At 40.6% G+C, this 22,033-nt stretch overlaps 1 protein-coding gene across 7 annotated transcripts in view; it reads left to right on the forward strand.

The window, feature by feature from the left end:
* The window catches only part of zmiz1a (zinc finger, MIZ-type containing 1a), a 509,241-nt gene that overhangs the window by 472,465 nt on the left and 14,743 nt on the right, over positions 1-22,033 (forward strand). For all 7 annotated transcript variants that reach the window (XM_057849271.1, XM_057849277.1, XM_057849276.1 and 4 more), the window contains 15 exons: positions 292-427; positions 5,106-5,220; positions 5,293-5,513; positions 8,080-8,281; positions 8,412-8,693; positions 8,786-8,962; positions 9,041-9,109; positions 9,191-9,356; positions 12,126-12,267; positions 14,373-14,583; positions 14,698-14,803; positions 15,170-15,330; positions 15,419-15,486; positions 15,845-15,913; positions 15,984-16,270. In XM_057849271.1, the coding sequence (XP_057705254.1) occupies positions 292-427; positions 5,106-5,220; positions 5,293-5,513; positions 8,080-8,281; positions 8,412-8,693; positions 8,786-8,962; positions 9,041-9,109; positions 9,191-9,356; positions 12,126-12,267; positions 14,373-14,583; positions 14,698-14,803; positions 15,170-15,330; positions 15,419-15,486; positions 15,845-15,913; positions 15,984-16,270 (2,412 nt within the window). The remainder of the gene's footprint in view (positions 1-291; positions 428-5,105; positions 5,221-5,292; positions 5,514-8,079; positions 8,282-8,411; positions 8,694-8,785; positions 8,963-9,040; positions 9,110-9,190; positions 9,357-12,125; positions 12,268-14,372; positions 14,584-14,697; positions 14,804-15,169; positions 15,331-15,418; positions 15,487-15,844; positions 15,914-15,983; positions 16,271-22,033) is intronic.

The raw sequence follows: 22,033 nt of genomic DNA on the forward strand, positions 1-22,033 counted from the left end.
AATAACACTATCAATTAAATAGATAATAACCAAATAACCCTCTCTGGGTTCTTCACAGAAAAAAGCCAGGAAATAAATAACACTATGGAAAAAAATAAAATAAAATGTTCAGGGGGCCGGACCAAATGTGGAGGCGGGCCGGATAGTTTGGGGACCCCTGTGTTAAAGGGTTAATGTCTTGAAGTCCTGGAGTAAGATGACAAAGATCAAAGATTTCATGTAGGAATACACTTAATGCATTATTGGTTTCTTCATTCATTTTTCGTGACCGTGTGTGTGTTGTCCTTACAGCCCTGCTGTCGTCGTGGTGCGAGGAGCTGGGTCGTCTGCTCCTGCTGCGTCACCAGAAAAACAGACAGAACGAATCACAGGGGAAAGTGCCCATGCAGTCCGGCATGAATAGCATGAAGGCTGGCCTCACGCACAGGTCAGTGACCAATCTCGATAATGCTAGTTGGTGATGTCGGTGCATCTGTCATAATGTTAGAATAGCTTCAAACACATCTTTCGGATCTACGCAACCTACGACCATTGAGGGGTCCCGATCATTGATGGAGAAAGTCAAATATAACATTTACTTGTTTAATTTCACACTTGACGAATAAGCAAACGGTCCAGAGACACAACCAGTTGCAAACGAGCCAATGAAAAAAAGGCTAATTTTCCATTATATATCCCCTATGAGCAGTTTAAAAACATCCTAAAAATTTGAGTACCAGTAGTTCTCAAAAGAATCCAGTGCTGTTCCACACAACTGCAAACCATAGCGACAATAACATTTTTTAAAATGAATACCGATTTGTGGGAGGGAGGCAGCTGCAATGGTAGTAAATGAAATAAAGTGGACGCAAGTTCAATGTGGTGTCTTCCAGAAAGGGCTTCAATAAAGTATTTCTATTGAAGCCAGTGTTTATGTAGTCTTCAAGGACACACGGGATTTGCATTTTTTGGAGTGCAGGCAGAATTACTTGGAGGGGTGCTGAGCAGATTTAAGGGGTGGACCAGCAGGGAAGACTTAAGTCATGTTTGTTGAGAACATGGTGTGCTCACGACACGCAATCAAGCAGGAGAGTTTAAGTAAAACACATAAAACGGAAAGAAAGACAAACGCAAGTTAGCCAAGATTCCTGTTTGGGGTCTGAGAATGATCTTAATATTAGGAGTGGGAACCTCTTGTTACCTCATGATATGATACGATTCAAAGCTCACGATAACGATGATCTGACGATATGGCGATACAACGATTATCGATACATTGGTCAGGAAATCATGCTAGGATATTCTACAAACAACTAATAAACAGAAAAACAAGCTTTTGCTGCGAATTGGAATGAGTTTATCACTAGTAGACGTTCAATCCGTTTGAACTGGGAGGGTGGCAGCGAATGAACGAATGTTCATTCGCTGCCATCCCTCCCACTTCAAATAGATTGAACATCTATGGCCGTCATTGGCACCCAATGCCAAGCAATGAGGTCATTTTGGGCCATTTAAAGAGCATACGACAGGAGAAAAAAAAGTCTTAAATAGCATTATTATGTGAATTAGAATTATATTTTGAGACGATTCGACTATATATAACAATTTAGCAAAGCGCAGATGACGAGGAATTAGTCTTTTAATCTGCCGGTTAGCCACGCCTACCGTTATAGGGCTCGAGCGTCCCCAGCAGGTGGATGACGTCAGCGGGAGACTGGGCTCATCGGTTTTACTATTCAGGCCATTGAGGGGGAATTATTCAGAAAGAGGAAAACGCGACGAAGAGAGCCACAAAACGTCATTGTTTGTGTTTCTGCTCCAATATTTTTACAGGATATTCTTTTTATCCAAGTATTTTCCCCACTAGCTAAATAAATGGCTTGAGAAGGACCAGTCAGCCCGTCGAGGTGGAACTATTCACAACAAGGAAAATGCGACGAAGAGAGCTGCAAAATGTCATTGTTTCTGTCTCTTTACTTCAATATTTTTACAGGATATTCTTTTTATCCAAGTATTTTCCCGAATCGCTAAATAAATGGCATGGTCATGACAAATAACAGTCTTGTGCTAAATGGAATATGAAATAATAAAAATGCACTTATTCAGGACAACATGGCAAAATTACTCCATAATGGTCAAAACTGTCCACGTCACCTTTACTGTCGCACCTCCCGAACGATATTTTATGACACCTTAATCGGACATATGTCTTTTCCCTTCCCCGGCTTCGGAGAATGTAAACAAACCAAGAGGCGTGACAGCTAGCCGACATGCTAACCCGAAGCGAGTGATGTTTCAAAGTCTTCGAAGCGGAAAATCACACATAACTAGCCCGGATTATTTGACATGACGACTGGGTTGTCGATTGTATACGCGGATCGGCAAACTGCCCGGCGGAGAGCAATTTACAGTTCGTTCCCCGGAGGAGGGCAGCTGCAGCTGTTGTGCAGCTAACGTGCAGCTAATGTGCACGAGGAGAGCTTTTTACATGCCTATCAATGATCGAACGTAAGTAGTCCTTTATTTAAAGAAAGTCTATAGTGTTTACTTTGTAATCGCTGTATTAATATTTGACATATTACAAAACAAGATGTTTACTCACTTCCTCGTAAGTCCAATGGTCCCACAGTAGTAGGGCTAGGCCAGTATCCACAGTGAATGGGAACCTTTTGAAACTCCAAAAAGGCGCACACACCTCTCCCTCATAAAGCAAGATTTTTCTGCAGTCGTTTGGCTGGCGTGATGCGAAAAATAAGCGTATTAATCCGCAAAATCAGCTGAATCCTTAGTCCTCATACACAACAGTAGGCTGTATAGTGAAGAGGAGTCCTTCTCCCGTACACGTCATAGCGCCCTCCTCCTCAATGCAAGACCGAAGCAGGAAGTCACTCATTTTCATGGCGCGGGATTCAAAAAACTAAATAAATATAGCGATCGCTTCCACACACATCCAAGCGGTCTATATCATTCAGGAGCATAAAATACCGCATGTATTATGAAATAAACATGCTTTTTCGTGTCATATGCTCTTTAAGGTCATTTACCTGTTGATTTTCAGTTACTTCCTGTTGATTTTGGGGTATTTTACGGGTCACTTCCTGTTTATTCTTTGTTACAGAACAGCAAGTGACCTGTAAATGCCCCAAAAATCGGAGAGAATGACTTCGAATGCTCTGGTTTCGAGTTAGTGCAGCAACAATTAATCGATTAACTCGAGTATTCGATTACAAAAAAAAGGTTCGAATTAAATTTTGCTGATTCGAGTATTCGTTTAAATTAAAGTGGCGTTGTAATGGTTTGTTTTGAAAGTGTTTCAATTTATTTTTATTAATTTGGGTGGATACACGGCCCTCTTGTCTACCTCATTTCACATGGCTGAATCCATCTGCTCCCTGTTAAGACCAACATAAGCTAAGTTTTTGTTTGAGCTAATGATTTTTTTTGAATGCATTCGTAATTTAGTTTGAAGGTATATTTAGCTATTTTTTGTGGGAATATGTGTCCGAGCCATTTGTATAGAGCATTGTAAAAAAGCATTTTGTAGCAATTAAGCTAGCGGACTTTTGTTATGTAAGTTAGCCAATTGTTCTTTTGTTGTACTTTTTTTATAAATATATATGTATATACTGTATTGGCCCAAATATAAGACAGCCCTGATTATAAGACGACCCCCTCTTTTTCAAGACTCAAGTTTGAAAAAATACTTTATGAACATCAAATTAATTTTTATACAGAAAATAATTACAGTACATCTGAAACAAATGATTATAGCAATATATTTGAGAGAAAAAGCATGTTATTTTGCCTCATTCAAATCTTAGTATCTGAACACTTAGATATGTAAACTAAAGTGCAATCACATTCGTAAATGATTGGCTTCTGGTTTTTGAAATCTAAATAAACCAATGTATTGCATTCACCATCAAAGTAAAGTCTAACTGTAACTGTAGTCTTGAAACAAATCTGAATAAGGAAAAACATTGCAATAAAATAATGCAAACTGGTTAAACTTGAGAGTAGCTGAGATCTGTCATGACAGAACATTGCTTCAATGATATCTGGCGCCATCTAGCGTTATGGATGGGGAGAGTAGCTGAGATCTGTCATGACACAACATCGCTTCAGTGATATCTGGCACCATCTAACGTCGTGAATGGGTATAATTTCTAGACTGCAAATATAAAACCTTTTTCAATCTTATCTCAATGCAAAAAACACCGTCTAATATTCGGGCCAATACGGTATGTATATATATATATATATATATATATATATATATATAATATACTGTGTGAGGCTCAGCTCAGGTAAAAAAAATTTATGTTCCTTATCCGATTACTCGAATATTCGAACTAAATAGTTCATCGATCGATTAATCGACTACTAAAATAATCGATAGCTGCGTCCCTATTTCGAATGAAACGTTCCCAGTCTAAATGGATTGGGCGCCGATCACCGTCAATGGCAGTCTTAGTTACCTTAGACACTATTAGACACCTTAGACACTAAAGATTTTGGTAGCAACCAGTTCGTCCCTTTCTTTTTCTTTTTTAAAAAACATTGACACCTTTTTAAAACGATATCCCGATTCTTGCAGGAGCATATCGATAACCTTTTGGGATACAAAGTATCACGATATATCACCATTTCGATATTTTGTCACACCCCTATTTAGTATAATGTTTTTTGTTCTTTAGAGAAAATATTGAACATGTCATTCATTCTGAGTGCTAACCTCGGAGCAAAAACAAGCCGCCGTCCAAAAATAGCGTCTCCTCCTGCACTCTGCGCCTGGCCACTTGCCTCTTCCCATCTGGATGTTCATTGTATGCAACCTGGCATTCGGATTGTTTTCGACGGGAATGCCTGGCATTCCGAGCCACCGGGACAACTCTGCGGCCTTTTCAAGCAGCTATGCCAAAATTTTTCATTTGTAAGGGAGGTGTTTGTCCATCAGGACATACTCTGGCGCTGAAGCCGTGTTATGAAAAAGAACTTTGTTGCCCAACACTTTTGGCACCACATTGAAAATGGTTCGCTTTTTCAGGTAAATGTGTTCCTGTGTTGGCTTTCTAACAGCTAGTTCCTGTGTGTGTAACATCAGGTTTGTGTTATCTACTCTCTAGCGATGGCTCTTTTCCCTATGATTCTGTCCCTTGGCAACAAAGTACTAACCAGCCCCCTGGGTCATTGTCTGTGGTTACAACAGTGTGGGGCGTCACCAATACATCACAGAGCCAGGTAGGTCCCTCGCGTATTCCCATCACTTCTCCTTTCTGCTGGAATAAAACAAATACGTCCAATTCAACACAGGTTCTTGGGAACCCGATGGCCAACAGCAATAATCCCATGAATCCCGGGGGTAACCCCATGGCGTCGGGAATGTCGGCCAGCACTGGGGGGCTTAACTCTCCCCAGTTCAATGCCCAGCAGCAGCAATTTCCCAACAAAGGAGGCTCCAACCAGCAGTACATGCAGCAGGGGATGTACAGCAGGCCCGGATACCCTGGAGGCCCTGGAGGATACAGCGGCAGGTAAGGACACGCAAATCTCGTTCCCAGCCTCTTGACATTGGGAGCCCATGGGAGCATTTGATACAGCCCTCAATGCAAACCAAAACAAACACTTAAAGCAACACTAGGTAACTTTTCAACCTTTATAAATTATTTTCATAACATTTGTGATAATATGTCGACTGACAACTAGTTGAATGACACCTCTTCTATATCTTGAGGGTATCTGTATCGCTTTTACCGGCACAAATTAACTTTATAACACCATTTACCATTTAAGGAGGGTAGCAGGAACCCTGCCACACAAAAAAACTACAAATGTGCTGACTGCTTTACGTCATATACGTCACTTTCCCATCCCCATTCGTTATAAAGACAGAAATCGATGCAACGCTGTAGTGCAAATTATGCAAAGAGGGCAGAGCAACAAAATAGACAAAAAGTTTTGTCCGAGGAAGAATAAGAAAAAAAAAAAAAGGAGGCTACCTGGATAAAAGGACACTCAAGAATGAACATTGGCCCAGCTTTCACTTGCTAGCGTGGACATCTCATATTTTTTCTCATTGATTTTTTTCCCTAATCACTTTTGTTACAATACTTTAGTTTGAGCCTTGGAATGCTCCAGTGTCCCCCAAAAGTGGACCCATTCTTGGATAGTTTTTTTTTTTTTAATAAAGGGACATGAACTTCAAATGGTTCTTTAGCAGTTTTTGAAAACAAAGGTTTGAATTGAACTAGAGCTGAAACGAGTACTCGAGTAACTCGAGTTTAAAAACTGATCCGAGTAATTTTATTCACCTCGAGTAATCGTTTATTTTGACAGCTCTCAGAATCACGTTTTGCTCGGACTACTTTTAATGCGGGACAACGCGCTGTCACGTGCGGAGAGGAAGAAGGGGGGGAAAAAAAACTTACTGCAGCCGACAGCCGCCACAAACGACGCCGACGTTGCTAAATACTAGCCCGCACGATGCTACGTTGGTAAAAGGTAGCGTTTGATGCGTCTCATAGAGATCACATGTATGTTGAACTAGATGCGAAATGACAAGACTCGGCCGCGTCTGGGCAGCGTTAATAAACAGCCGCCATCTTAAAGCAGTAGAGCGCTAAGCGCTAATAAAGAGCGCTAAGCGCTAATAAATAAGATTAACGTTACTGTCGCTACTAGCTCACGTATTGTTAGCCCTGCGGAGTGCTAGGTTTCAATTAATTATGACCACTGTCGATGCGTGGCTAACGTGTCTTACATACAGGCTTTAAACTAACATAGCATTGTGGAGTGATGAGGGTGTAAAATAAAAACTTAATCATGCTAACTATCAATTTTAGCTCAGTAGTCATTGCTGGATAAAACACCAAGTAGCACTGGTCCCTAATGTGCTCCAATACAGCCTGTATCATACATTTATTTTGAACACTGCAAAAACTCAAAATCCTATCAGGACTTACAGTTTAGACTAACTTAAAACTTAACTAGAACTTAAATCTGGCTTGACACAAAGAGAAATTCAATTGAAACATGTGGGAAAAAATCCTAACTTTTAAGTGATGTGTGATATCAAGCGTAACGGCATTTTAGGTAAGATATATATATATATATTTTTTTTTTTAATAAGATCTAAAAGTTTTTTGAGTCAAAGCAGTGAATTAGTCTTTTTTTTAAATTCTAGTTACATCTGAGATGCAATTGTTGGCTGTTTTCAACAATATACATCGAAAATAAAGACATTGATTGACTGAAAATGGTTCAAGATTAGATGAAATGTCTTGTTTTTCTCATGTATATTTATAATTGCTCTTCACCTAAAAATATATTTCTTTTATCCGATTACTCGATTAATCGATAGAATTTTCAGTCGATTACTCGATTACTAAAATATTCGATAGCTGCAGCCCTAAATTGAACGTTGTTTCACCTGAACTAATACACATGAAAGTTAGTGTAAGTAGATTTATTTTGTATTGATCATCATCTCTTAACTCATATTCTTGAGAAATGTAGCCCTGATCACTGTTCAATAATCTGTTTGGTTTTATTAATGTCCCATCCCCATCAAAAAGTGTTCATGCAGTTTATGCTTCTATATCGTCGCTACAAATGTTGGGACCAAACCTACGCCCTTGCTCTGAAAAATGGCGGGAATGGCCCGATTTCTAATCACGTGATCAGATCAGAACATCTCTAATGAATACAATGCGGTCATAGTGAGTCAACCAGTCTTCCCAAACAGAGCTAATATCGCAATATATCGCAAACCCCCAAAAAGTCACAATTTCCGTTTTTCCAATATCGTTCAGCCCTATTTTGAATTTTTTTAAAAATACATACAATCTTTACACTAATGCTCCCTATGAACATAGTGATGCTATTATAATAGAGTGTGTGTGTGGGAGGGTGGCTGGTAACCAAGGGAAAAGATGAGTCAATGTAAGTCAGAATTATTAATAAAGTATTTATTGTTAATGTCACATTAATGTTAAATATAAAAGTTTTTTAATGTTTTGCCAATTCTACATTGCATTGTATAATTTTATACATCAACAGAAATAGAAATGGTTCCTCACTGAAGTGCTAATTTTCCTACAGTTACTCTGGAGGTCCAAATCCTCCTCCAGGAAGTATGGGCGTGTCCTCCCACACTCGACCGACTGGCGATTTCACGCAGCCGGCCGCCGCCGCCGCTGCAGCTGCTGTCGCTGCCGCCGCTGCTACGGCTACCGCCACGGCAACAGCCACCGTAGCGGCGCTACAGGAGACGCAGAATAAAGACATGAACCAGTATGGGCAGGTACAGGTGTCGCATTGGTAGCATAAAGCAGGAACAGAAACACCGCAGAAACATAGCTTCATATATACAGGAGGACAGTGCTTTTTAAGCAAATAAGAGTGAAACTCAAACATTCTGTTCTTGCCTCCAGATGTGTTCTTCCTTCCAAATGGGCCACGCTCAGGCCTACAACAGTCAGTTCATGAACCAGACTGGCCCACGAGGACCCCCCGGAGGGATGAATCCCGCCAGCATGGCTTCAGGAATGAACAACCCTAGCATGAGCGGGCCACCCATGGGCATGAATCAGGCCCGGACTCCCGGAATGGGACCTTTTGGTGCTCACGGCCAGCGGATGCCCCAGCAAGGCTATCCGGGAGGACCTCGGCAGGGCATTCCCATGCAGGGAATGAAGCGGCCGTATCCTGGCGAGGTAAACTGCCAAACCTGCGTCCTGTTAAATAATATTGAGCGTTCCCCTGTATAAACGGTAATCTAACTCATTGCTTGAATGTCTCTCCCTAGGCCGGGTATGGTGGACAATATGGGCCTAACAGTCAGTTCCCGCCGCAACAGGGGCAGTACCCGACTCCCAACGCCTCCCGACCATTGCCTTCACCCAACTACCCAGGACAGAGGATGCCCGGGCAGCAGGGGCAAGGACAGTACCCGCCTGGCATGCCCATTGGCCAGTATTACAAGGTCTTGTTCAGCTCCGACTATTGTTGATTTCAACAAAAGTTGTTCCTCGTTTGACATGTATGGCTATATATTTTGCAGCAAGAACCATTTAATGGGCAGAGCACTAACTTCTCGGGTGGAGGCTACTCGTACGGGCAAGTGAATGGGGTAAGTTCACACTTATTACCTGAATTAACAACATTGTGAATGGACATGAAGTAGTAGTTGACGGCTTTACTGTTTGTACAGCCCCCTAGGCCTGGTAATTACCCCCACTCACCAGTACCTGGAAATCCCACCCCACCCATGACGCCCGGAAGTAGTATCCCTCCGTACCTGTCGCCGAACCAGGACGTGAAACCCCCTTTTCCACCTGACTTGAAACCAAATATGACAGCACTTCCACCTCCTCCATGTGAGTACACAATATTTGCTAACATAAGCAAGTGTTCTCACTATGAGGAAGTAGAACTTTGGAATTCCTCTACCAATTCCTTATGAATGAATGAAATTTTTTTCAAGCATGAATTGCTGAATAGTGTGATAAAATGCAATATATACACATCAGTGTTGTTTTTGTCAGCCCTTTAAATTTTCATCTTAGTTTTAGTCGTTTGGGCGATAATACTTATTAGTTTTAGTCATATTTTAGTCATTTCTAAATGTGTCTTCGTCTAGTTTTTGTTGACATTTACCCAATATTTCCAAAAGTTTAATTCCAAAAATAAATAAATAAATAAAAAAAGCTTTCCAAGTTCCAACTATATTGAATGAACATTGACAGACAAGCACATATTGTAGCTTCTACAAATCTGTTACAAGATTAAGAGGACGCTCGTTGTTAGCAATAGCCTAATGCTAATGCGAACATGAATGCTATGCTAATGCTATGACTCCTAGGCATGTATGATATTGTGATGGTATGATAACCTTAAGCCAAAATATCACTGTGTCACAGTATTGCAATTAAAGCTACACAGTGTGGTTTTTTTTGTGATATCTGGGTTAAAAAAAAAACAAACTTTTTTCCATTGAACAGGATTTTTATTTTTCAAAAAATATTACCAAATTGTAACATTAGTATAATTTTAAGTTAAAATAAATTATGAAAAAATATTCTAAACAAAATTAAAATAAAGACTGTCCTTTAGGTGAGCCTAAACCTACAGCCACAGCTCAACATTATTACCATTAAAACCAAAATAATGGAATTATTTTACATAAAAAGCACGTGTGTATGACTCGTATCCTGTTTACATTATACACACACTCTCTTTCTAATCACAGACAGACAAAACACCACGTTTTACCACCGCTAGACACACTAAACACGCTGGAGTTCACTCTCGAAGCTGGTGGGAAACGTTCATGACAGTGTTTACTAACCTTTAATTTTGTATAATTTCAAAAACATATTGGAGATATTGCCTCCTCGGCAGCCACCCTCCGCAAACACGTTTTACATGTCAGTTGGCCCTCTTCCTCTGAGCACGGCCGTCTGTAACTTTCTGTATCTGAAGTATTCCAATACCAGCGATATCATTTTCTTTGATGGGGGAAAAAGTTCAGGAGTTTCACCTCCTCCAGCTAGCTGTGTAGCACAGCTGACACTGGGCAACAACCGGTGGGGGAGGATTGAGCGTTGAAGCTGCAAGCCAGGGATTTCACTATGCATTTTTGGGACATGAATAATAGCTAATACATTAGAGACGGTATGACAGAACATTTTTGCAGTTTTCAAACCTTGACGTTTTCATACAACATATGTCGATTACCTTGAAACCGGTAATCAGCACATGTCTTGCTAAGAGTTCCATTTAGTGTGTGATAATCACTCAGCACAGGCCTTTAAAGGCTAAAACAACATTGCATTTTCTCTCTTGCCAAGATAAGACAAATCTTATCGTATGTGTCTCAAAACAAGCAATGGGGAGACTGGCGAGGACACTAGTGGGTGAGTTGGGGGGCGCAGCACGTCACATGAGTGACACGACCATACATTGCTACGACGCAAAATGTCACACATTGTGAACATGTGATGGAAATTATGGCGCATTTTCCTCTGATTCTCCTCTCGTCAGACAAAAACTGGCAATAGGGTCGTTATGTTTTAGTCTCCCAAGACACGTTTTTAGCTCGTTATCGTCTTGTCATCGTCATGAAAAAATTGTTCGTCGACTATATATTTTCGTGATAGTCATCATTGACGAAAACAACACTGATACACATTAAATGTGTATGTCATGAACATTAAAAATCTTTTTTTTTTTTTTTTTGTGCATAAACAGTACCTTACTGTATCTTATTTTTTTACTTTATTTATATGACGTGTCCTGTCCTCACTGAACGTGAAGTTGTTCAGCTTTACAGAAAGCAAACAAGGCAGTTGCGCTTATTGAAGCTTTTTACTTCCATCACTTTTGACAATTTGTAAAGCTGAAACACACATATGTACACTTATGTTTAAAACAAAACGCATTTTAACAATAAAACAGGTGACACAAAACAATTGGTGTTCAAACGTCCATCTAGTCTGATCAATATGTAAATTTAGTAGATTAAATTAGCTTAATTTGCCTAACAAAAGTCTGCTAGTTTAAATGCTACGAATGCTAACGTACTTACAATTCTCATAGCAAATTGCTGCCACGTAACTCTACAAACTGTAGTACTTAATTACAAATGCATACGCAAACATATAATAGCTGAAACAACTTACAGCCTGATGTGGGCCAATCAGTAAGACGTCTGAGTCTGCTTCTGAGTCGTACAGGCGACGCAACTTTTTGTATAGTTATTTTGGGGTACTTACAAGGTTTCGACTTACGTGGAAATTCGGGTTATGTCGCCAGCATAGGAACGGAACTCGTCCGTAACCCGGGACTACCTGTATTTGACAATTTAAGAAAGAAAGATGAAACAACAAAAAATCAGTAATTTTATGGCTTGGTTTAACAAAAGTAACTGTTCCTGACTACCACATACATTTCCCTTTGATTTCTTTTAGTGTTAAAGCCACAAAGTTGCCATTTAAAATGACTTCAGTTTTCTGTCATGTCTGATATCTGCATTCTTTTCTACAAAATTAAACAACTGCATGAACATCCTCCAAGACTGGCGATTCCTCTATTTTTGCCAGGAGTTGTCGTACCAGTAACTGACATACAGTTTTTCTGGTTCTCAGCTCTTACCAACGAGGAGCTGCGACTGACGTTCCCGGTGCGAGACGGCGTGGTGCTCGAGCCATTCCGCCTGGAGCATAACCTGGCTGTCAGCAACCACGTCTTCCACTTGCGGCCGTCCGTCCACCAGACCCTTATGTGGAGGTAAGGTTTTTTCCACTAATTTCTTTTCGGTTGATTTGAACAAAAAAAAAAAAATTCTTAACGTTAAACAACCAACACCTGTAAAATCATCGAGGTGGGGGTCGTAATTGCCAGCATATGCTAAGGTGGAAGGTTAAATGTAAACACATGTTGCGCAAGCACAACACGTAATGATATAATCTCATAAGACAATTAACACGCTTTTAAACCACTTAAATTCCATCTCTCGTGTTTTATTTCAAAAGGCTATTTAAAAGTGTTAAGAATGTTATGTTAGACTACCAAACGTGAAATTGTTCTGCTTTCCAGACATCAAACACGGCAATTATAATTTTTGAAGCGTTCTACTTCCTTCACTCTTGACAATTTGTAAAGCTGTATAAACAATCAAACACTTGACACAAAACGATTGGTGTTCAAACGCCGATCTAGTCTGATCAATAAATGTAAATTTAGTTGGTTAAATTAGCCTAATTTGCCAAAAAAAAAAGTTCGCTATCTTAAATGCTATGAATGCTAACATATTTACAATTCTCATAGCAAATCGCTCACACATAACCCCATAAACTGTAGCTGTAAACTTCATTAAAATTGCATACACAAACATATATTAGCTGAAACAACTTACAGCCTTATGTGGGCCAAACCAGAGTGCAGCTGTCCTATATCCGTGTCAGACGAAAGTCTGCTCCTCAGTCCTAAGACGACAGTTCAGCCAAACCCAACACTGCCACCAGAGGGCATTGTATCCTCCATCATTGAACAAAATATACCGTATTAGCCCGAATATAAGACGGTGTTTTTTGCATTGAATTACGACTGAAAAAGTGGGGGTCATCTTATATTCGCCTCTAGACATTATACCCATTCTAGGACTGTCAAACTATTCAAATTTTTAATCGAGTTAATCAGAGCTTAATCGCAATTCAAACCATCTATAAAATATGCCATATTTTTCTGTAAATTATTGTTGGAATGGAAAGATAAGACACAAGACGGATATATACATTCAACATACGGTACATAAGTACTGTATTTATTTATTAAGACAATAAATCAACAAGATGGCATTAACTTTATTAACATTCTGTTAAAGTGATCCATGGATAGAAAGACTTGCAGTTCTTAAAAGATAAATGTTAGCACAAGTTATAAAAAAAAAATGTCATTAAAACCCCTCTTAATGTTTTCGTTTTAATTAAATTTGAAAAATTTCAATCAAAACATAAACTAGTAGCTCGCCATTGTTGATGTCAATAATTACACAAAGCTCATGGTGCTGAAACCCATAAAATCAGTCGCACCCAAGCGACAGCAGAGGGCGACAAAACACCAAAAAACACAAGTAACACGTGGACATAATACTGTGCTGTCATTTTAATCTGTTTGAGCGGGGCATGTGCGTTAAATGTGTCAAATATTTAAACGTGATTAATTTAAAAAATTAATTACCGCCGGTTAACGCGACAATTTTGACAGCCCTAACCCATTCACGACGCTAGATGGTGCCAGATATCAATGGAAGCAATGTTCTGTCATGACAGATCTCAGCTACTCGCAAGTTTAACCAGTTTGTATTATTTTATTGCAATGTTTTTCCTTATTCAGATTTGTTTCAAGACTACAGTTACAGTTAGACTTTACTTTGATGGTTTTATTGCAATGTTGTTGTTTCATCACAATAGATTGGTTTATTTACATTTCAAAAACCAGAAGCCATTCATTTATGAATGTGATTGCACTTTAGTTTACATATTTAAATGTTCCGATATTAAGATTTGAATGAGGCAAAATAACATGCTTTTTCTCTCAAATATATTGTTATGTTATAATCATGTTTCAGATGCACTGTAATTATTTTCTGTATAAAAAAAATAATTTGGTGTTCCAAAAGTCTTTTTTCAAACTTGAGTCTTGAAAAAGAGGGGGCCGTCTTATATTCGGGCCAATACGGTAATACTTTTGGACTTTTTGGATAGTTATTTCGGGTTACTTACAGGGTTAATTCCGACTTAAGCGGGAATTCGGTTTACGTCGCTATCTTAAGAACAGAACTCGTTCGTAATTCGGGGACTACCTGTATTACAAATCCGTCTCCCCCACAGATCAGACCTGGAACTGCAGTTCAAGTGCTATCACCACGAAGACAGGCAGATGAACACCAACTGGCCGGCGTCGGTCCAGGTCAGCGTCAACGCCACGCCCCTCACCATCGAGCGGGGCGATAACAAGACCTCCCACAAGCCCTTGCACTTGAAACATGTGTGCCAGCCAGGCAGGAACACCATACAGATCACCGTCACCGCCTGTTGTTGCGTGAGTGCGGCTTGCTATCTGACGAGAAACCGTACTCGGTGTGACAAAAACATCCGCCGCTGTGTAGATTCTAGTTTAATAGATGTGTGTTTGTTTGCATCTATGTCTTTGCAGTCGCATCTGTTTGTGCTGCAGCTGGTCCACAGGCCATCTGTGCGCTCTGTCCTCCAGGGGCTTCTAAAGAAGAGGCTCCTTCCCGCGGAACACTGCATTACCAAAAGTATGCTGCTGTGTGTTAATATCTCAATTACCCCAACACCTGCTGCTCATTATGTTTTTTATACATTGTTTATAAATAAATAAATAAAAACCTTCAATTTAAGTATGTACATTGGGGAGAACAAGTATGTGATACACTGCCAGCAGTGTATCACATACTTGTTCTCCCCACTGTATATGTAAGTTGCTCCAAGGGAGGGTCTAACCCGGCTTGCATAGTGGTAGTGGAACGTGCTGATGACTGAGCTAAGCTAAGTTCAAATTTCGAAACTAGTTGACTTGAAATGACAAGATCTGCTGACTATTGTTTTTTTTTTTAAGTGTAGGGACACCCTTGAATTTTCCCAATTTTTGTCTCCTTTCATAGTCAAAAGAAACTTCAGCAGCGTGGCAGCCTCAGCGGGAAGCGCCACTCTCAACGGGGAGGACGGCGTGGAGCAGACTGCCATTAAAGTGTCTCTCAAGTGTCCCATCACCTTTCGCCGCATTCAGCTGCCCGCACGAGGGCATGACTGTAAACACGTGCAGGTTTGTGGTTATCAAAATCTGTTTAAGAAATCCTTTATTGTAAATAAAGGGGTAGCAGTGGTCGTGATGTCTCTTGTGACTTTTGCAGTGCTTCGACCTGGAGTCTTACTTGCAGCTGAACTGTGAGAGAGGAACGTGGAGGTGTCCTGTTTGCAAGTATGTCAATGTTTTGTTTGTTTTTTTTCTTACAACTTAAATGTGGATATTTTGATATCTTCAAAATTAGAGCTGGGCAATATTACCTGTATATAGGTAAATTGGGATAGGAAGTGACACGATACGCATAATGCAATACAATGTTAGGTTTCCAATATATTGCGTAAATATCTTTTTGAGAATTCATAAATGTCCATTTGTTTATTTATGAGGTGCCATCATATATGGTTCGACGTCACAGGTCAATGTCACGCTAATGCGTGATTTTCGTTTGAAGCGAGCCAAAAACATAAACAATCATCTTGACGTCTCATTGAATTTGACTGGACGGTCTAATATACATTTTGCTTTGTTACAGTAAAACCGCATTACTAGAAGGCCTCGAAGTGGATCAGTACATGTGGGGGATCCTCAATGCCATCCAAAAGTAAGTTTGAATGTGAAAACGCACCACGTCCAGATAAATAACACAGTTTCAACTGAACGTTGTAATTCAGTTCCGAGTTTGAGGAAGTCACGATCGACCCGACGTGCAGCTGGCGGCCCGTGGCCATCAAGTCGGAAATGCATATCAAAGAGGACCCCGACGGACCTCTGGCAAAGCGCTTCAAGACCATGAGCCCGAGTCAGATGACCATGCCCAACGTGATGGAGATGATCGCTCAGCTGGGGCCTGGAAGCGGGCCAGGCCCCGGCCACGGTCCTGGACCCGGCCCCAGCCCTTATCCCTCACACCATCCAGGCCAACATGCCAGTGGAAATGGAAGCGATTACCCAGGAGCAGGTAATATAAAAGTGTTAAGACTTGCAGCTGAGATGAATAACACCACAAGTGGGAGTTATAATGAGCGTTTCAAAGAATCTTGGAAGATGAACAACAATACCTAACAACCAAACGGTTTTAATTTGTGGAAATGAATCTGCACAAACCTATAGATAGGAAAGCAATGTTTTTGCCTGACAATGACAAAATGCAATGCCTATGCTAGGGCTGCAAATAACGATTATTTTTATAATCGATTAATCGGACAATTAATCGAACAAATGTCACTTTTTTTCAATTACCTTCGCAATTTAACTTGAAGTTATTTTAGGCATGATGTTAGTAACAATAAAGACAAAAATGATGACTTTCCTTCAAGAATGATATTTTATCACAGCTTCCTGACTTAAAGTGATCCTCTAACTTAAATAGATGTAGGCTCTAATAAACCACAATTATTCTCTTGTACTAAAATATGTTGTGAGAAACACATACAATGTTAAATCAATTGCAATATTTTATAATATTTAGTCCATATTTTGACCTTTAGTTGGCGCCATGGTTTGCGGGCTCACAGTGATGACGTCATTGGTATCTTTCATGTTCAACAATTGCTTATTGCTGCCTAAACTCGCGAAATTGCTTTTGAATGCAATTTCCAGTCAAATGGAAACAAGGGGAGTGAAGTGAGTGGTCAAGGTGGAATTATTATTTTTAGTGAATAAATGTGCATAAGTGGAAGCTTCTCCCCCTTTTTGGTCCCTGTATCCACATATCCTACCCACCACATGTTACAACTAGCGCCCGAACATTTTTCCTGGATCCTCAGTCAAGTAAGGGATCCGTCTATTTTCTGGATCCGACAGTCCCACCGCGTCTGCAATATTGGTTTCGGATCTGTCCATTTTTTTGATTCATCGGTCCCACAGCGGCTTTTCGGATCAGTCTATTTTGTGGAATCGACAGCTGCGACATTGCCATGGGATCGGTCTAATTCCTGGATCTTCGAGTGAGTAAAAAACGCGGATTTGGATTAGTATTGCTATCTTTTTTGTTGACTATTCTTCGTGGGAGTTTTCCCCAAATCATATTAAATAATTAAAGCACTATGGCAGGCTACAGTGACGACAGTGACTCTGACGTGGACCTTACAACAATGTTGGAGTTCATCAGGGAACGCGTGTTTGCGTACTGCTGAGCTCCCGAGTGAAGAGTGGTCAAAGTGGAAATATTTTTTGTGAATAAATGTGCATAAGTGGAAGCTTCTACCCTTTTTGGTACTTTTATACACGTATCCTAGCTACCACGCGTTACAATGTACAAGACATGGATTACACAAGGTGTGCTCTTTGGCCTGTACTGTAAGCGCACGACAGCTGTGGATGCTAACAATCTACATCATTATATTGGGATAAGTTTGAAAACGTACCTTGAATATCTGCTAATAAAACCGGACACCATACACTCTCCCTCCCAACCAGACTTCCCAACAGGACTCTCTCTCGCATCACCAGTTTTCCCCAACTTTTGTCCTATCAGGTATTTGCTGCACGCATTTTTCCCTGAGGCTCGTCTTGTGAACGGCCGACAGTGCTGTCCTGCTCTTCACTTTTCAGATCTGGTACAAATAAGAAGGGGAGAACTGACGACATGTTGGGAAAGCTAACGAGTGACATGCTGGAATTTCGGCAACTTGACCAGTGACGTCACGCACTGCGACGTAACAAGAATGGCGACCTATCAGTTGAAATAATTTTACAAACTTTATTAAAACAAAAACATGAAGAGGGGTTTTAATATCAAATTATTATAACTAATACTAACATTTAACTTGTAAGAATTACTTGTCTTAAAAACAGAGGATCCCTTTAAAGCAACACTAGTTAACTTTTCAACCTTTATAAATATTTTCATACCATTTTTGATGATATGTCGACTAACAACTAGTTGAATGACATCTTTTATATCTTGACGGGGTGTGTATCGCTTTCAATGGCACTAATTAACTTTGAGGAGTGTGGCAGGAACCCTTCCACACACAAAAAACACTACAGATGTGCTGACTGCTTTACGGTAACGTCACGTCCCTTTTTCCCATTCATTGTAAAGTCGGAAATCGATGTGAACGCTTTCACGCGAATTGTGCAAAGATGGCAGAACAACAAAAGAGATCAAAAGTTTTGTCTGAGGAGGAAAAAAAGGCAGGCTGAATAAACATTGGCCCGGCATTCACTAGCTGGCGTGACACAGACTCCTCCACCCAACTGAACTTGTCAGCGCTGACGAGTTCGGGTGGGGTGGGGGAGATTAGCCACACTGAGGCTACAACCACACTAGGATGGACAATGGCCTTAAACGTGTAACTAGTTAGATATACGGCATGTCGGCCACACGAGTATACCACTTGTCCGGATTGGTTGTTACACGGATAATGTAGGCTGGTAATATTACCTACCGCTTAATATGGACGGCTGTCTCCGTACAACTATCAGATACTAAGGAAGTGACATCATGGAGCGTGCCATCGCCATTTTTAGTGCTACATGACGGCAATGTAAACAATGGAGGCGGACTATCAAGACTTGGCATTCCTGCTCATCTTTCTTTTCTACAGGCGGGCTCGCTCGACTTGAACAAGCTGTGATCAGCTGATCATGCGTTAACACGTTTTTCTAGAACCTTCAAACGTAAGTCGCAATAATATTAGAGCTGTCCCGCCTAGTCGGCATAGTCGACGTCATCGATGACGTAAGTCCGTCGACGAGCACAACATCCCGTCGACGGTTAATGAAGGGTTAAAAAATATATGCGTGGAAAGTTCAGAATGTCGGACGCTCTGTATGCAAGCGGGGAAAGCGGCACAAAGCCAAAAAAAGCGCACCAGAGTGTCCAAAACATTGACTTATTTCAAAGAAACAAAGGAGGGTACACTCTTGTGTCCTGTCTCTTCAATGCGACGCTTGGCTGCACGTCGTCCATTTATCGCACGGCAAATAAAAATGAGGGCGGTAATTTTCACGGCTGCCTTTTATCGCAGGCACGCGCGTTCATGCAAACATTGGTGCGTGCGTGCTGATGGCGTATGAGACTCCAGTTCCTTTCTCTTATCAACACGCTGTACAATTAAAGTTCAGACATACAAAATTAGATAACACATCTATATTAAACACTGTAACGTTAGCACTGCTACACTGAGGTGAATGGGGGAAAAAAGGCAACCTACTTTAGCCTGCTATAAAACATTGGCAGTCGTCTTGTGAAAGCAAACTTGCGGTTGAAAGGTGACACTTCAAACATGAAAAATCGCTGATTAACAGCATTTGCAAACAAAAAAAATGACAAACTCTATTACTGACACTACATGCAATGACAAAAGTGCTTTTTTTGCGGAGTGTAAAGCTGAAGTTAGCGGTTTAGCGACCGTACTTCTGGTGAACATTTAAAAAATAAAAGCATGTCATGTTCGTCATATAAATAGCGATTTCTGGAGTTATTCCCACATATGTCAGAATTCAGATTCTACACTAAGAATAACTTTAAAATGACACCCTTTATGAAAAATCTGATCGGCAATGAATAATTATAATAATTATTATAATGCTATTATATACACTCACCGGCCACTTTATTAAGTACACCTGTCCAACTGCTCGTTAACACTTAATTTCTAATCAGCCAATTACACGGCGGCAACTCAGTGCATTTAGGCATGTAGACATGGTTTAAGACAATCTCCTGCAGTTCAAATCCAGCATCAGTATGGGGAAGAAAGGTGATTTGAGTGACTTTGAACATGGCATGGTTGTTTGTGCCAGAAGGGCTGGTCTGATTATTTCAGAAACTGCTGATCTACTGGGATTTTCACGCACAACCATCTCTAGGGTTTACAGAGAATGGTCCGAAAAAGAAAAAATATCCAGTGAGCGTCAGTTCTGTGGGCGGAAATACCTTGTTGATGCCAGAAGTCAGAGGAGAATGGCCAGACTGGTTTGAGCTGATAGAAAGGCAACAGTGACTCAAATAACCACCCGTTACAACCAAGGTAGGCAGAAAAGCATCTCTGAATGCACAGTACGTCGAACTTTGAGGCAGATGGGCTACAGCAGCAGAAGACCACGCCGGGTGCCACTCCTTTCAGCTAAGAACAGGAAACTGAGGCTACAATTTGCACAAGCTCATCGAAATTTGACAATAGAAGATTGGAAAAACGTTGCCTGGTCTGATGAGTCTCGATTTCTGCTGCGACATTCGGATGGTAGGGTCAGAATTTGGCATCAACAACATGAAAGCATGGATCCATCCTGCCTTGTATCAACAGTTCAGGCTGTTGGTGGTGGTGTAATGGTGTGGGGAATATTTTCTTGGCACTCTTTGGGCCCCTTGGTACCAATTGAGCATCGTTGGAACGCCACAGCCTACCTGAGTATTGTTGCTGACCATGTCAATCCCTTTATGACCACAATGTACCCAACTTCTGATGGCTACTTTCAGCAGGGTAATGCGCCATGTCATTAAGCTGGAATCATCTCAGACTGGTTTCTTAAACATGACAATGAGTTCACTGTACTCAAATGGCCTCCACAGTCACCAGATCTCAATCCAATAGAGCATCTTTGGGATGTGGTAGAACGGGAGATTCGCATCATGGATGTGCAGCCGACAAATCTGCACCAACTGTGTGATGCCATCATGTCATTATGGACCAAACTCTCTGAGGAATGCTTCCAGCACCTTGTTGAATCTATGCCATGAAGAATTGAGGCAGTTCTGAAGGCAACAGGGGGTTCAACCCGTTATTAGCATGGTGTACCTAATAAAGTTGCCGGTGACTGTATAGTACCATACTATAATATCAGTGCTAGGTGTTTTTTTTTAAGAATTGTTTTGAATCATGTTGGAAAGCCGAAGTCAGTGTTCTGAATCTGTTTACATTCCATTCTTTTGCACTAGTTAATTCTGTCAGCATTTGAACTCATTGTTTATTTGTGATTTATTATTGTTATTTACGTGTTTATTTGTACTTTAATAAATAATTATTTGATTAGTCGACTAATCGTAAAAATAATCGGCTGATTAATCGGGAGAAAAATAGTCGTTTAGGACAGCCCTAAATAATATGCTTCTATTTAGTGGCCACTCGTGGTACTCCCATCGCGGGTTAGTTAATCATTAAGTCTCCGATCAGCAAGCAGCGGGGCTGGACCCTTCCAGCACAATGCCGGCCGAACTGGAGTATATAAACATGCGTAGAGGAAAATTAAACCCCGAAAAGTTAACTGCGTGGTACCCCAAGTCACAGAGGCGCCAGATCAGTTTCATTTTGATGATATTTCCTTGTGTCAAAACTGTCGGCCCTCTAGGATCACCACTGTTAGGCACAAGCACTCCTTGTTGCGGCTTCCAGGAAATATACGCGGCGATACACCATATTTTTCTATTTGTTATTTTCCAAGCGGTGAATGGGCAACTGAGCATCGATTGTAACATCCCAAGGAACAATGTCAGGCTTTCATTTTTGTTCTTTTCTAAAGATTTATTTGAATCACAACTCGGCAACTGCTCGTAAAAGCCGAGTGTGGCCTCAGTCCCTTTACCCTAGCTAACATTGAAAAGTTACAAAATGTTGCTTTAAATCATTTCAGACTTGTACTGACACAATGACAATTTTTATTGTGTGCAAGTGATGTTTCAAAGTAACATTTATTAAGTGTCATGATACATGAAGAAAACAAGCTAACCACTGTAAAATGGAACTAGGAAAAAAATAAACTGTGAAGAGGATAT

The sequence above is a fragment of the Corythoichthys intestinalis genome, chromosome 10 (genome assembly GCF_030265065.1).
Source record: "Corythoichthys intestinalis isolate RoL2023-P3 chromosome 10, ASM3026506v1, whole genome shotgun sequence".
Classification (NCBI taxonomy): Eukaryota; Metazoa; Chordata; class Actinopteri; order Syngnathiformes; family Syngnathidae; genus Corythoichthys; species Corythoichthys intestinalis.